The sequence below is a fragment of the Telmatherina bonti genome (assembly GCF_933228915.1).
Source record: "Telmatherina bonti genome assembly, chromosome: 9".
Lineage (NCBI taxonomy): Eukaryota > Metazoa > Chordata > Actinopteri > Atheriniformes > Telmatherinidae > Telmatherina > Telmatherina bonti.
Window position 1 is genome coordinate 9,240,630 of NC_136627.1, and position 13,986 is coordinate 9,254,615.

At 42.0% G+C, this 13,986-nt stretch overlaps 1 protein-coding gene across 1 annotated transcript; it reads right to left on the reverse strand.

Annotated features, from left to right (window-relative positions):
* Positions 1 to 589: 589 nt before the first annotated feature.
* tbcela (tubulin folding cofactor E-like a) lies at positions 590 to 13,773 on the reverse strand (the record flags this gene model as incomplete). Its single annotated transcript, XM_079245848.1, has 9 exons — positions 13,766 to 13,773; positions 10,395 to 10,574; positions 7,893 to 8,032; positions 6,198 to 6,379; positions 5,797 to 6,053; positions 5,097 to 5,223; positions 4,841 to 4,957; positions 4,631 to 4,742; positions 590 to 796 (listed from the first exon to the last, which is right to left on the reverse strand). Exons 2-9 carry the CDS (start codon positions 10,540 to 10,542, stop codon positions 590 to 592), a joined length of 1,290 nt encoding a protein of 429 aa, XP_079101974.1. The 5' UTR covers positions 10,543 to 10,574; positions 13,766 to 13,773.
* Positions 13,774 to 13,986: the final 213 nt, after the last annotated feature.

Consider the following 13,986-nt stretch of genomic DNA (forward strand, 5'->3'; position numbering starts at 1 on the left):
TAACAACATATTATATTAATATAAAATTGCTTGCAAAGTTCACCACACGTGTAGTGTAACAGCCCCTGCTCTTCCTGATGTTGTGCCAAAGATAAAGGTGCATATGAGAGCAGCAATCCATCTCCGCTTGGCAGCAATATCATGGTATTAGTCGGTGGGCAAGCTAGTGGTGTTGGGTACTTGCCTCTAAAGGTGCTATGGTACGTGCCGTGTTCTAAGAGCAGCAGCTAAGCTGTGCTGGAACAGCAATGCTACCTCCCTCTGCTTAAGCTGCAAGCTCATTGGCCCGTTCTCCAGCGGGACAGGGTTGTCCTGCCTTTCCAGTGACTTTCCTTCAATACAGCTGATATAAACAATTTCTAGATTTCCAGTTAGAGCCAACCAGCAGCCCACTATCTGCCTGCAAGTCTTCATTATTCTTCTTGTGTTGATTTAAGCTTTTCTTGTTTTACTCTTTATGGCAAAAAAGTGGGCCACTCTTGCTGTTCCATGTGTGTTTTCCAGTGATTTTCAATATTAGCAAATCAAGAAAAATTTAATCCATCCAGTTTATCATTTCTTTCTTATCAACCTGTTGGGTGTCAGCTGTTCATTTGGTCTTGGGGACCACCAGTATTTCATCACCGTCTTCTATGCTGTAGGAATGGAGAGCCCGGGTGTTGTACTTCATTTCCTCTGGACCGAAGGCGCTGGACTTGTCGATGTAGTAAAGCCTCATGCTGTTTGTAGACAGCTGGACCACAGTTGTCAGCTGCTTCTTCAGCTCAGCTACAGTTTGGTCCAAACGAATACTCACCTGAAACAAAGACAACAGCATCAGCACAGCCCGAGGTTCAGCTATGATATTATTTCCCTACCTAGTCATAAGATCATTCCCCTTAACCCCGAAAACTCTGCCAAAAAGCTGGTGAGCACTCGCTTTTATCAACAGTTTCCCAAGAATGGTAGTATGTAACTCTGTGGGGCAAACTGTGGTGGGTAGTTTATGCTCTTGGTGATCTAAAGATGTTTTTTAAACATTGATATCCAATCCAGGAAGTTTACAATCCAGCTGCAAAATGAAGTATTTATTCAAAGACCCAACATGGTAAATCCACAATGAATGATCCATGATAACCAATATTTATCCCATTTCCATAATAAAAAGAATATCACTATCACTACGTTGTTACTAAGAGACCCCCATTTAGACCTGGAAATGATACTTCCTGTGTACACTTTTACCCACCTTAAATAGATGGTATTTATTATATTGTACAATCAGGAGCACCAAAAAAACCAACAAGCAAGTGGAAAAATAATGGTCCTCTATGGCTGGAATACAGCCAAGAAGTTGCTTTTGATGCTCGCTGATGTCAATCTCCAGCTGAGTTGTAGTTGGTTTTGTGAGGATAGCAGATAAATAGTAGCATTAATAACTGTAAACAGCTGCTGTCAATGGTGATCTGTGTGTGTTGTTTTTACAAAACACTGTTAGTAATCACTTTTGTTTTGTTGTTATTGATTTGCCTTTATGGTCCTTTATATATTGATAAATTCATTGTACATCATTTTAACCTCAAAATCTGACAAAAGAGACTGTTCTGAAAAAAAAAGTCTGCTTGTTGACTCAGGTTGAGGTTCTACATAGACTTAAATTGGGATCAGTTTTAAGAGTTAATGCGCCTAGTTGTCTTTTTATTGAAAAACTGTTCTGTAAACTGTATGCAAATCTACAAACATGTATTTAGGATTTTATTAGAGTTTCCAACTTAATAGCATACTAGGTTGTAGTTTAGAAAGTTACTTTGTGTGACTTAAGAAAATAAAGTAATGAAAAAGTTATGATTTTGTTTGGTGGCTTTCTTAAAAACTAAGTGGCTAAGTTTCAAAACCAAACACACCTTGGGGTAATTATTTAGTAAATTAGATAAAATATAGCAGGATATTAGCATGGATGGTCCAGTTGAACAGCTTGTGATTTTAGTTAGAAAAACTAATGTAAAAAAAACTAGATTGAGCCTGTTAGTATTTGGTAATTAGCAAAAAAGCAATCACTATAATATCAACTATGACAAAAACTATGAATGAACATGAAGACTAGATGTCTTATGTAAGCTTCTTTTTACATGTATATAACATAACCATCTGTAAATACACTTATTACCACAAGGTTTTTGTTGAAAGTTAGAGAACATGTTAAGAAGACACATTCCTTTGTAATGATGTTCCTATGTTGGAAATAATACCAAAACAATAAGCTGAGAGAAGGTATTGTTCTGCAAGGCTACGTGGAACTGCAGGTTTACAAAAGCAGGATAATACTGGCTGGAGGAGTTTACCAGGTTAATCACATTTGAACTTTTGTGAGTGAAGACTTCCGACTTCAATTTACACTCAAACCATTCCTGGGTTATATACACAAACTAAATACATTTACAACAAAAACCTAGGGGTGTAAGAAAATATTGATATGCTGAAATATTGTGATAATTGATTTTTTTCAGGAACACTTACTGTAAATATAAACATTAACTATGGTGGTTGATTTTCATGTTGCACCTAAACTTTGATTTATTTGTAGAACTTAAGGACTTTGTTTCTTTTAGATATAAATGTTTAAAAAAACAGTGTTACAATTTACATCAAAAATACATTACTTTAATAAAAACTTTAAAATAAAATATTGCTATACTTTAGATAACTACTTGAGATCATCACTGATAAGGCAGATTTTAATTTCTTTATTCATCTTGTACATAAAGACCCAGAGAGCATAGGGAAATATAAATGCTTCTGTTATTATTCATAAAGACAACATCATGCATGTGACAGCTGTGTTTACTATGCTGTGATGAATTTGCCAAAGAAAAATGACAATATATTGTCTTTCTTATAGGATCGCATCACAATATATCGCAACATATCGCATTATTGCCGCTGTATTGTGCTACCATAGACTGTATATTAAAAGATGGATGGAACCTCCATGACATCACCTGTAGGTTTCTGAAGAGCTGAATTAAAGCTCGGTGGGCGGTTCCTACCATCGCCATCTTTGCAGCGTCACACGTGTTGTTTCTCCCGGAAAATACAAATATGGGCAAAGAGGTAGAGCTAAGAGGGGGTCTGTGAGCGTCATGGTGGATGACTGACATCGAACGGACTCCAAACTTTCTGCAGCTAAGAGTTAACCAAGCTAACAGGAACTAATCAGCTAACAGCGGCTAAAAACCGCGGTTTTTCTACGTTCTTCCCACTTGAAGCGGGAGATTGGGTACCTGTCAATCAAAAGGACATGCCCCTAAATATGCTGAATTTAGAGATTAAATTACTTTTAAACGGGCGAGTTAGAAAAAAATTCACTCCCCCCAGTTATCATGAAGGTAAACCTGACCTATTAAACCTAAAATGGATTTTTGAACCAGGCTGTAAACATGTTTATTTCTGCTGTGAAGTTGGTCTTTTTAACATGGGAGTCGATGGAGATTCGCTCTGTTTTTCAGCCCTTAGTGGATGAAGGAGGAACTGCAGTTTTTTTACATTTCCGCATAGGCTTCACTTTTAACCGTCGGAGATTGCTGCTTGTGTGGTACATATTATATCACTAGATTCACACTCCTACAAACAACATCCTTTATGGCAGGGGTGTCCAGCTCAGGTCCTCAAGGACTGCACTATTCTGCAGGTTTTCCATGTATCCCTGCTCCAACACACCTGACTAAAATTAATCAGTCTATGTGCAGAACGTCATTGGCTTATAAATCCATTTATTGGGAGTCAGTCGGAGCAGGGATACATTAAAAACCTGAAGGAGAGCAGCCCTCAAGGATTGACTTTGGGCACCTCTGCTTTATGGTAATGCTTTGCTTTGATATCTGTGACAGAAAATAAATATATATACAGACTTTAGTAAAAACATTTATCTATTTGGGCAAACATCAGTAAGAACAGTAACAAACTAAAGTCAGCATACTTTTGGATCAGTCCTATCAAATTGTGTAGGTATTAATATAAATATTTACAACTTGTATGCTTTGATTGTGTTCTCCCTGTGTATGCTTGAGTTCTCTCTGAGTACTGCGACTTCCTCCGACCGTCCAAAGACATGCGTGTTAGGTTAACTGGTTACTTTAAATTGCCCACAGGTGTGAGCGCGAGTTGTTGTTTGTCTCTGCGTGGCCCTGCGATGGACTGGCGAGCTGTCCAGGGTGTACCCCGCCTTTCACCCAAAGGCTGCTGGGATACCTCCAGCTTCCCTGCAACCTTTCATCAGACTAAGTAGTTAGGATAATGAATGAATGAATGAATGAATGAATGAATGAATGAATGAATGAATGAATGAATGAATGAATGTTTTATTGTTTGTTAAGACATTGCTGATGTGATGCAAAGCAATTCTCAGACACGTTTCTGACATTAAACTTGTGTCCCACTGCATCACTGCTTATCCAATGATTTCAGAGACAGTTTGGCATGAAAGATTCAAGACAGTAACATGATAAAAAAAAAAAAAAAAAACTATTTAAGTCTTTTACTTGAGACACTTAAAACACACTAAGCATGACATGGGAAGAAACTAATTGAAGGCAGGGTGAAATGAGAACACCTGAAGGCCTGATTCTGGAAGCTTATTTAAGGCCAAACCAACCTGCTCTACTTTTTCTTCACAATGAACCTCCACCTGGGCCCGGAAACGAGGTCTGAGGTCAATCTCTGCCAGGGGCTCCAGCTTCCCATACTTAGTTACCAAGGAATGGTATCTGGCAAGGAAAAGAGCCCATCTGTTTCAATAACATGTGCAACACAAACACAACACCACTGTAGCTGGAATACTGTACAGACGGACAGTGCAGAGTACCGATAAGGCAGTTCCTCCTCGGGACAGTCTACATAGTAACGGATGAAGAACCTCTCCGCGTCCTCTCGCTCACTCTCAGTCACAACGCTGCCGTTTAGTAGTGATATAGAGGGAAGCCTGTAGGGAAACATTAATATCTTATGCAATTAATCAGCAGATATTGTAAATGAGATGCATGTCTTAATGAACCTCATAAGCTCTTATAACAATGAATGGAGGAAGTAATTTCACAAATAATGCCGCTTCTGCTACTTACTGTGCTATTATGAGACTGCGTCGCTCTGCGTTGGTGTAGGTTTGCAGTAAGGGAATGCCCTGCAGTCGGACTTCCTCCAACTTGGGGAAAAAGTTCAGCTTCTCGATGTCTTCCCATCGGTTGAGACCTGACGACATGCACCAGAAGGAGGGAGACCAACAGTAAACTGATGGATCATGCCACAAAGAGACTCAGCATCACGTTGCATGTTGTCTCTTGTGCTTCTCCACAGAGCAGCAAATGTGTGCTAATATGTTGCTGAATGAGGTTTTTGTTGTGTTTTCTGACATTTCCATAAAGGAGGCTGCGTTGTAAAATTTCTTCAGCCTGCAGGAGAAATGTCATGTTAATCTGAGACTAAATAACTTGGAGGAAACATGGTTTTAGGCCTCGGGTTGAACATATATCTGAGCATCATTTTTGTGCTTTTTAATACAAAAGAACACTATAAATAGAATTTCACGGCTACTTTCCTTAAGTAGAAATGATGTGGAGCCGACTGTCTTTTGCTGCCGTGTGACATGTCTACTGTGCTAATTTTATAAACTGTCGTTATGCTTTTTTATCATGTTTCACAAAACAATTCTAAAGAAAAAAAAAAAAAACACAACCTTTTTTTTTTTCCTCTAGAACTGAAAGCAGCATGACAGCAAAACATGTAAAACCAACACACAGTCAAGCCAATGCCTTGATTCCTGACCTGAGTTGTGCAGGTTGATACTGCGAAGGTTAGGGAAGAGCCGCTGCAGGATGTCCTTGTTGTCCTGAATGGAGCCCAAGTTGTTGTTAGCCATAACCAGAGTATCCAGGCTGGGGAACATGGAGCCAAACTTGCGGACTTCAGCCCAGTCGTGGAGGCTGTTGTCGGTGATGTGAAGTAGGCGCAGTGAAGGGCAGGCCACGCTGGAGGCACTCACACGACTGTACTCATTAAGGCACAGGAACAACTCTTCCAGCCTGCAGGACAGCAGAGTGGAGGCTGAAGAAAACCTACTGATCTGTTCTGACAGATGACAAAGCGCTCCTCAATCTCATTAACAAAGCTAATTAATGTCATCTTATTGTTTCTCAAGGGGACTCTTCTGATGTAACTCATCTTACTCGGGAATCTGCTGAGTCAGCAGTACCACCGTGTCCCAGGATATCTGAGTGTTGTTCAGGACCAGACGCCGAACCCGGGAGAAGGCTTCAGCGAATCTCGGTTCCAGAGTAGTGCCTGCCAGCGGGTTGGAGCTCAGGTTCAGGAACTCCAGGTTGGGGATGCTGGACACGATTTTACTGATCTGAAAAATGGACAACGATGTGGGTTTTTCTCATTTTTTTCCCCTTTTTTGACCAGTTGTGGAAATTATAAGAAACAACAGTGTGTGTATTGATGATCTGGTGTGCTTTAACCTCTTCTTGATGAGAGTCCCCTCTACAGTGGACCACATGAGATCCATGCAACAAAATTATTTGTACACACTTGGAAGCAGCAGTCCTGGCATGTAGCATACCAAAATGACAGGGAGTCATTTAGATAAAACACTGGCAGCCAAACCAAACACACTTCAAACCCCAATCCACTGAATGTAACAAAAACATAAGAACATCACTGTCCACTGTAGAGATTCTGCTAAGTCCTCCACTTGAAGCGAACCACACAAGCAAGGTGTCGTATGAGCGCAGAGACTGCTGATCACATAGACGTCTGTCTCATCGCCTCGGGACAAAAACTTCACTGTGAGCTAGCAGCCAAAGAGTTGCAAACAAAAATAGTCTAAAAACAACAAACCCAAACGTTTTCTCCTGACTTTTCCTTTCTGAAACAAACCTTAAGGTTCTGGAAGTTTCTAAGGAGACTTAGGGGGTTTTAAAGGGACATGTTCACCCTTCCTGATATGTTCTCTTTGAACGTACTTCTTTCTGCATCCTCATGGTGTTTCCAAAGTGAATTTGGCGTCAATCGATTCTCCTGACTCTGATCATTGATCATAACCATCGGCCAATGGCTCCCTGCAATATTTACCTGCATAACCTCTATCAAATCATCTGGACAACTGCTCAGGTTTACTTTTAACCTGCTAACTACACAGTTTTTCATAAGACATTACTTCCAACTACCAACTAGAGTTCGGAAGCTCCATTAACAAAGTCGTACTTTGGAACATGTCTTACGCTGGATGCCCGTCCTGACGTAACCCTCTGCATTCATCCAGGCTTGGGACTGGCTCGCAGAGGACATTTATCGCGGTTTCTTGTGGCTGCAGCGTAGGGGGAGCAAGACTGCCAACCATTGAATCACAGGAACGTCGGTTCTACCACCTGAACCGCAGCCACTTCTACTTTACTATCCTTTGAATGTACTTTACTAATTCCTAGAACTACTTTACTAATTCTGAAGATCATTTTACAAATTTCGAGGGGTACACCTTAATAATTTGTAGGATTAGTCTACAAATTCCTTGAATACTTAACTTATTCCTGAGTGGTCACTAATTCTTAGGGCTAATTTATTAATTGCCAGGACTATACTTCACATATTCATAGAACTACTTTACTAATAATAATACTTTGGGACATTTCACTTATTCCTTGGACCATACTTCACTAATTTGCTAGAACTTCCCTTTACTTCTTCATACAGCCCTTGTAGTAATAAAAATCTTTATTTTGGGTATGTCCTTTCAGACATGACAGAAACAACAGACCTCATCAACAAGAGGTTAAGATCAGTGCTGCTACTCGATACAAACATGACGTGTCACCATGAAAACGGCAGAGCACACAGCTGTAATAAAAACCTAGTGATGGCACCTCACGCCAGTCCTGCAGCTTGTTGTGTGACAGGTCCAGCTCCATGACATGAGCACAGAAGGCAGCGATCTCAACTTGGTCTCCCGCCCTGCTGATTCCACAGCTGTTCAACACAAGCACACTGGGCAGGTTCAGACGGTCTGGGATGACAGAGGAAGAGGAGAAACAGAGAAAACAGCATGGTTTACAGGAGGGAAAGTTGAGCGTCTTGACATTATAAGCATGATAGTATGAAGACACCACGGGCTACAACCTTCTGCTACACAGCTTTGAAGATGAGGTTTGGATTAAACAAAGCACATTAGGCTGTCATGTTTCAAGGAAGAACTCAAGCTGCAAAAGGATTTAGAGGATCATAGATTAATTTATTTCCACATAGGTTAGCCGGGGGGCGTCTTGGGGCAGAGCTGACAGAATACTGTGATCTGGGGGGTATGAGGGAGGCCATGGTAATGGGACACTGGCCTGGAGGGCAGTCTGGAGGCACTGACGACTGGAGAAAAACCTCTGGAGGATGGCTCAGTGGCTGGACTAATAAGGGCTGGTGAGGCAGGACATTCAAGAGTGGATAACAAGGCAAGGATCTCATGAGTGGAAGACCAGAGACTCAAGGGTGAAGGAGCTTGGACATCTCTGATGAATCATAGGACGTCTGAAGAATGGCAATCATAGGTACATGAACCGGAGCTGATGGACGTGAGACCAGTAGGGCTCGCTTGAATGAGGGAGCCAGACTCAGATGCAAAGGAAGCACGCCCTTTTCAGGGACCCCATCGGAAACAGGAACAGTGGCGGAGGTGGAGCATCCTATTCGAGGAATTGCTCTGGTAAAGCAACCAGGGGCGGAAGTGGAGCGTCCCATTCGGGGACATGCTCTGGAACAGAAACTAGGGGCGGAGGTGGAACATCTCATTCGGCGACCTGCTTGGGAACAGGAACCATGGGTGGAGGAGGAGCAATCTCCTCAAGATGGGTGAGAGGCAAGCCATCCTGGGACCCTCTCGGAAACATGAACTCAAGCAAAATCAAGTTTTTGTTGTGTGCTAGGACGCTGGAGACTGACAGATCATAAATACGCGTTACAGTCTTCAATAGGAGAGTCTTCAGCCAACTTCTCAGGTGCACTCAGAAGACCAAGGTACCAGGGATTAGTAGTTAGCATGTCAATGATTTTCTTAGCTGCTGTCATCTGGTCCAGGATAGTGGCCCTGCCGGCATTCATACAGCTTCATCTCACCAACTGCCTGCATGAATGACATCTACCCAAACTGTTGACATTTTACAAAGGGGAGCAGAAGTCACAAAAAATCAAAAAGTCACACCAGATGTAACAACTGTGTCAGGTTATTTGGCTGATAACTTTAATTGTGAATTCTTTTTTTCATTATTCCTCCAAATTTTAAGATATAGAACCTATTGTAACATTAAACTGGAACTATTATGTGCATTTCAGGCTAATTTATTTTTATTTCTGAGACCAGAAGGGCTGGGATTGATCGAGTTATTGTCACAAATCGCTTTGCTTACTTCAGACCGACCCTCTCCGTAGGCTGTCAGATCAGCCTGTGGGCAAAACGAGTGGATTGAGACTCTTCCGCATTAAGCCCCGCCTCTCGGCACCGCGCTACTTTGGGAGCGCGCACCGCAGCTGCTTTCGCATACAATGTCAACACATAGCATACAGCCCTACATGTTGGAACCTGAATCAGACCCTGAAAACGAAGTGGAAAACAGCAACCCACAGCAACGAATGCAGCAGGATGTCTCTCTTTGGTAAACTCACCAGCCATCGTTGGAAATAACTTTATCCCACGTTTTCCACCCGCCTGATGTATTTGTACATGCCCTTGTTAACCAGTAGAAGGTAACCAATCACCGAACCTTATCCCCTGGGACGTCACAAGGATTTTGAAGTAGAAAAAACTCTCTGAAACGAAGCGTTTTTCGTCGCCAGGGAAACCAAACGGAGAGCGTGCTGGAACTCAAACTCAAACTCAAACTCAAACATGCGTTTAGGTGATAAAAAAACGGTCTCGTTCACATGTCTGATGAGGATTCAACACTGTAACACTGTAGAAAGCTCAGAAAACTTGAAATACCATAATAGCACCCTTTAAGCTTAACGTTAGCCTGTAAGATCCTAAAGTTGAACAGAATAACTATGGTACCCACCTGAGATCCCTTCTGCTTTACTTTAAGTGATTAAAGTTAACTCATAAAGCATCTAAAAAATTATGATGTGATTACTCATTTAAGCTCCATAGCTGCAGTTAACTTACTGTCGTCCCTGTAAAGGAGTCAAACTAGCAGGCCAAGTCGAGAAAAAAACAAACAGAAACACAACCCTCTTAAATCTGTCTTCAAATATCAAGAAGACAGCCATGTCTTCTTGATATCTACGTTCCCTGGCTGAAAACAACCACAAGGAAATACATTGTTTTAACTGGCCCAAGTTTAGCCCTGTGTATGAGAGTGGCACATCATCATCTCTCGCCAGTTCACCTTTCATGGGGGAACCTTGGACACCTGCAGTGGGCACCACCACCACCCCCATCCCGGGCCCTCTGCGGTATGGAAAGTTCTCTGGGCTGTACTTTTCGCTGATCACCTCCACAAAGGAGCGACCTTCCTGGTCCTCTGGTGGCTCCATGGCTCCTTCCTGCTGAGCAGCTTCCTCTTCAGCTGTGGAGTGGACACGACAAACAATCAGTAATATTCACTCCTTGGATCAGTTTAGAACCAAAAGTTAACCTATCATGTATGTTTCAGGACTCTGGGAGGAGGATTGAGAGAACCATCACATACATGAAGACAATATGGAAGTTCCTAACCTGACCTAAAACTAGACCGACCCATCTACCTGCTGCAGCTACTTGTAGCCAATATTGCATGTATGACCAATAGATTGTCAACTGGTTGCTAACTGACTAGCAGCCACTAACGACTGGGCTGAGGTGTTAGATCATCCATCAAGGTTTTTCGACCAAAGAATAACCGATACTTGTGCTAGAACCAGTGCTTTGGTGGTTCAGCTCCGGTGCTAGCAAAGAACCGGTTTTGGTTTTGACTGAAAGAGTCCGGTCAGTGATGCACCATTGTCAGCCAGTCACCAAGAACAGAATTCAAGATCTGGAAATGTTGGTTTCTTTTGGGGTCGTTTGGTGCTGCTGTGTCCCAGCTTCTTTTTCTGGTCCCAAGATATCTTCTGGAAAATTTGTTTAACTAGTTTGTTGACAAGCAGTCAAAGCCCCAGCTGCTGACGACCACAACGTGAAGCGGTTTTCAACTCTGGTCCAGCAAAGAGTTGGTGCCAGAACAGAACCGGTTTTGAGAACCAGGAGCCGGTGCTTAGGCAATCAAAAGCCAAAGAACTGGTGCCAAGTCTGGCTCTGGCTCCGAACCAGTTCGGTCGAAAGCCCTACATGTCAGTTAGTCAGAGGGGGTTTTCCACCAACTGGTACAATTGCTGGTTCAAATCCAAAAACCTAACTTAGAACCAGTTCAAAGTTCTGATTACAGAACAGGAGAACTAGTGCAAAGCTGAAATCTGCTCTCTGCTGGTACACACCAAGCAGCATCCTCCGGTGGTTAAAAGTGAAGCCTATGCAGAAAGGCATGAAACTGCAGATTCCCCTTCATCCACTAGGGGCTCCAAAACATGTTTCCAGCCTGGTTCAAAAATCAATTTTCAGTTTAATAGGTCAGGTTTACCTTCATGACAACTGTGGGGAAAGTGATTTTTTTCTAACTCGCCTGTTTAAAAGTAATTTAATATCTAAGTTCGGCATATTTAGGGTCGTGTTTTTTTGGTTTTTTTTGATTGACAGGTGCCCAATCTCCCGCTTCAAGTAAGAACGCAGAACAACCGCGGTTTTTAACAATGTGACTTTGCTTTAGCACGCTTACCTTCGTTAGCTGTTTAGCTCCTGTTATCTCCGGGTTAGCTCGGTTAGCTCTTAGCTACAGGCAGCTCGGAGTTCGCTCGATGTCAATCATCCACCATGATGCTCACAGCCCCCCTCTCAGCTCTACCTCTTTGCCCATATTTGTATTTTCCAGGCGAGACGACACGCATGACCCTACCAAGACGGCCATGGTAGGAACCGCCCACCACCGAGCTTCAGAAAGCTATGGGTTTTATATACAGTCTATGTACACACACAACCAAACTTAAAGTGGAATTGAATACCTTTCTAACCCTAAAACTTTGTCTCCAACTTGTTTTGAGGACACAGTGACATTCATTAAGGACATTTCTGGAGCCGTTGCTGCCGTGCAGCATCTCAAGGCTAAGATATCCCACATTCCAACATTTTTCTTCATACACGATACTGCATCATTTCTGAGGCTTTACGCCTCTTTCTGACCACTGAGCTTACATAAAGGTGAATTATTCAAAAAAGAAAATGGAAAAACTGATGAACATTTTCTAAAGGTAAATGGATTTCAAACACGGCTGACTATAGGAATGCATACATGAGAAAGCAGGCAGAAATGTGAAGCGGACACCATGTGTACACATCGTGCTTTAGACCATTTTTTTGTTGCTGTTAAGCGTTTTCTTAATGGAACTGGATTGTTTGCAAGTCCAGCTCCCAAGAAATGGATTGTACTTTGTCAGGCCTCGACCTAAACACCTGTCCAGCTTTGGTGTCTTTTTTTTTTTTTTTTAAAACTCAAAGCACAAAAGCGTAAAAATTTCATGTTAAATGATATACAGAGAAGCAGGCAGACAGATCATGTCACGCCACAGTGCTACCCTGCCTCTTTGGCTCACCCTGGTGTCCCTTCCTCTCCCTTAAAGTGTTGGCTTCCTTGGTGCCTCGCCTGGTCCTCCCTCATCATGGCTCAACAGGAAGCTACTGTCCATCATCTCATCAACCTCTTCATATTAAAATCCTGGTTTATTCAGCAACTCTTTGTGAGTCTGACAACAACTCTTTCTGTAGTATTGAGCCAACAGTTAATTGGTTGTGTGTTACTAATCGACTTAATTGAAATCTAATTGTACATCCTCAGATCCTGTTATCTGTTTAACTTATTGCCTTTCTGAGGATTCCCTAGTCTGGATCGTTTTGCTTTTCATTAACAGACTCATTTGTTCGACAAACCATTGTTTCTCCTGAGATCAGCATTTAAGTCCAGCCTCTGCAGAGTCAGAACACATAACACAATAATATTGAGTCTATTTTTGTCTCCATACTGAACCGCTCATGCTGGAGTCTGATAGCAGCTACATGTGAATTATGCGAGCAAGCAAGCAGAAACTTGGATCTTTCTAAACCATTGCTAACTGGCTAACATTGTGAAACTGTGAAATTATTTCTAGCTTTACTTTCATCCGATTTTGCTGATATTTCTCAGTTTCTCTGAAAAGCACAAAACATTAAAGCTGATTTTTTTTTACTCACTGTGAAGAAATTGTCACCAGACTTTCTATGATGACAACCACAAACTTAGTGGGCAGAGCTTTGTTGTGGAATCTGTTGCAGGAAAGCATGAATAATACGGTGGTTTTGCTGATATTAGAAAAAGATCCTGTTACAGTATCTGATATGGCTAAACTGCACTTTTGAAATCTATAGAAATGGATTGTGGTTTGCAAGTCACATCAAAATGAAATCTATTTTTCAGCAGCTGCTGTTCCGGACGTGACAGGGAGAGTCTTACCTGAAGAGACGTCTCCTTTGATTTGATGACTATCACTGCCCTCTGTCTTCTTTTGTTTCTGTACTTGTGGCCTGTCAGAAACCCCAAATTTTGCCTGATTCATTTAGCATCCACCGCTTCATTTACTTCATTCTATTTAAATGCAACTTAAACTGAATGGCCTCATTATCAGAAATCAGGCATATAAACAGTGAACTTCTTACTCCAGGGTGGCTGAAAGCGGAGGGGTGTCAGACATCTGCAGGAGAAAGGCTGCTTCCTCTTCAGTTGCCAGGCAGGATTTGCTCTTGACAGGGCCAGACAAGGGAGCACTTTCACCACATGACGCTGGAGAACAAACAAGGTCAAAGATCAGTTTCTGCACTCTGCTATCACAGTAAAACCACTGGAGTAGCACAACAATGCTGCTTCTCTTATCAGAGTC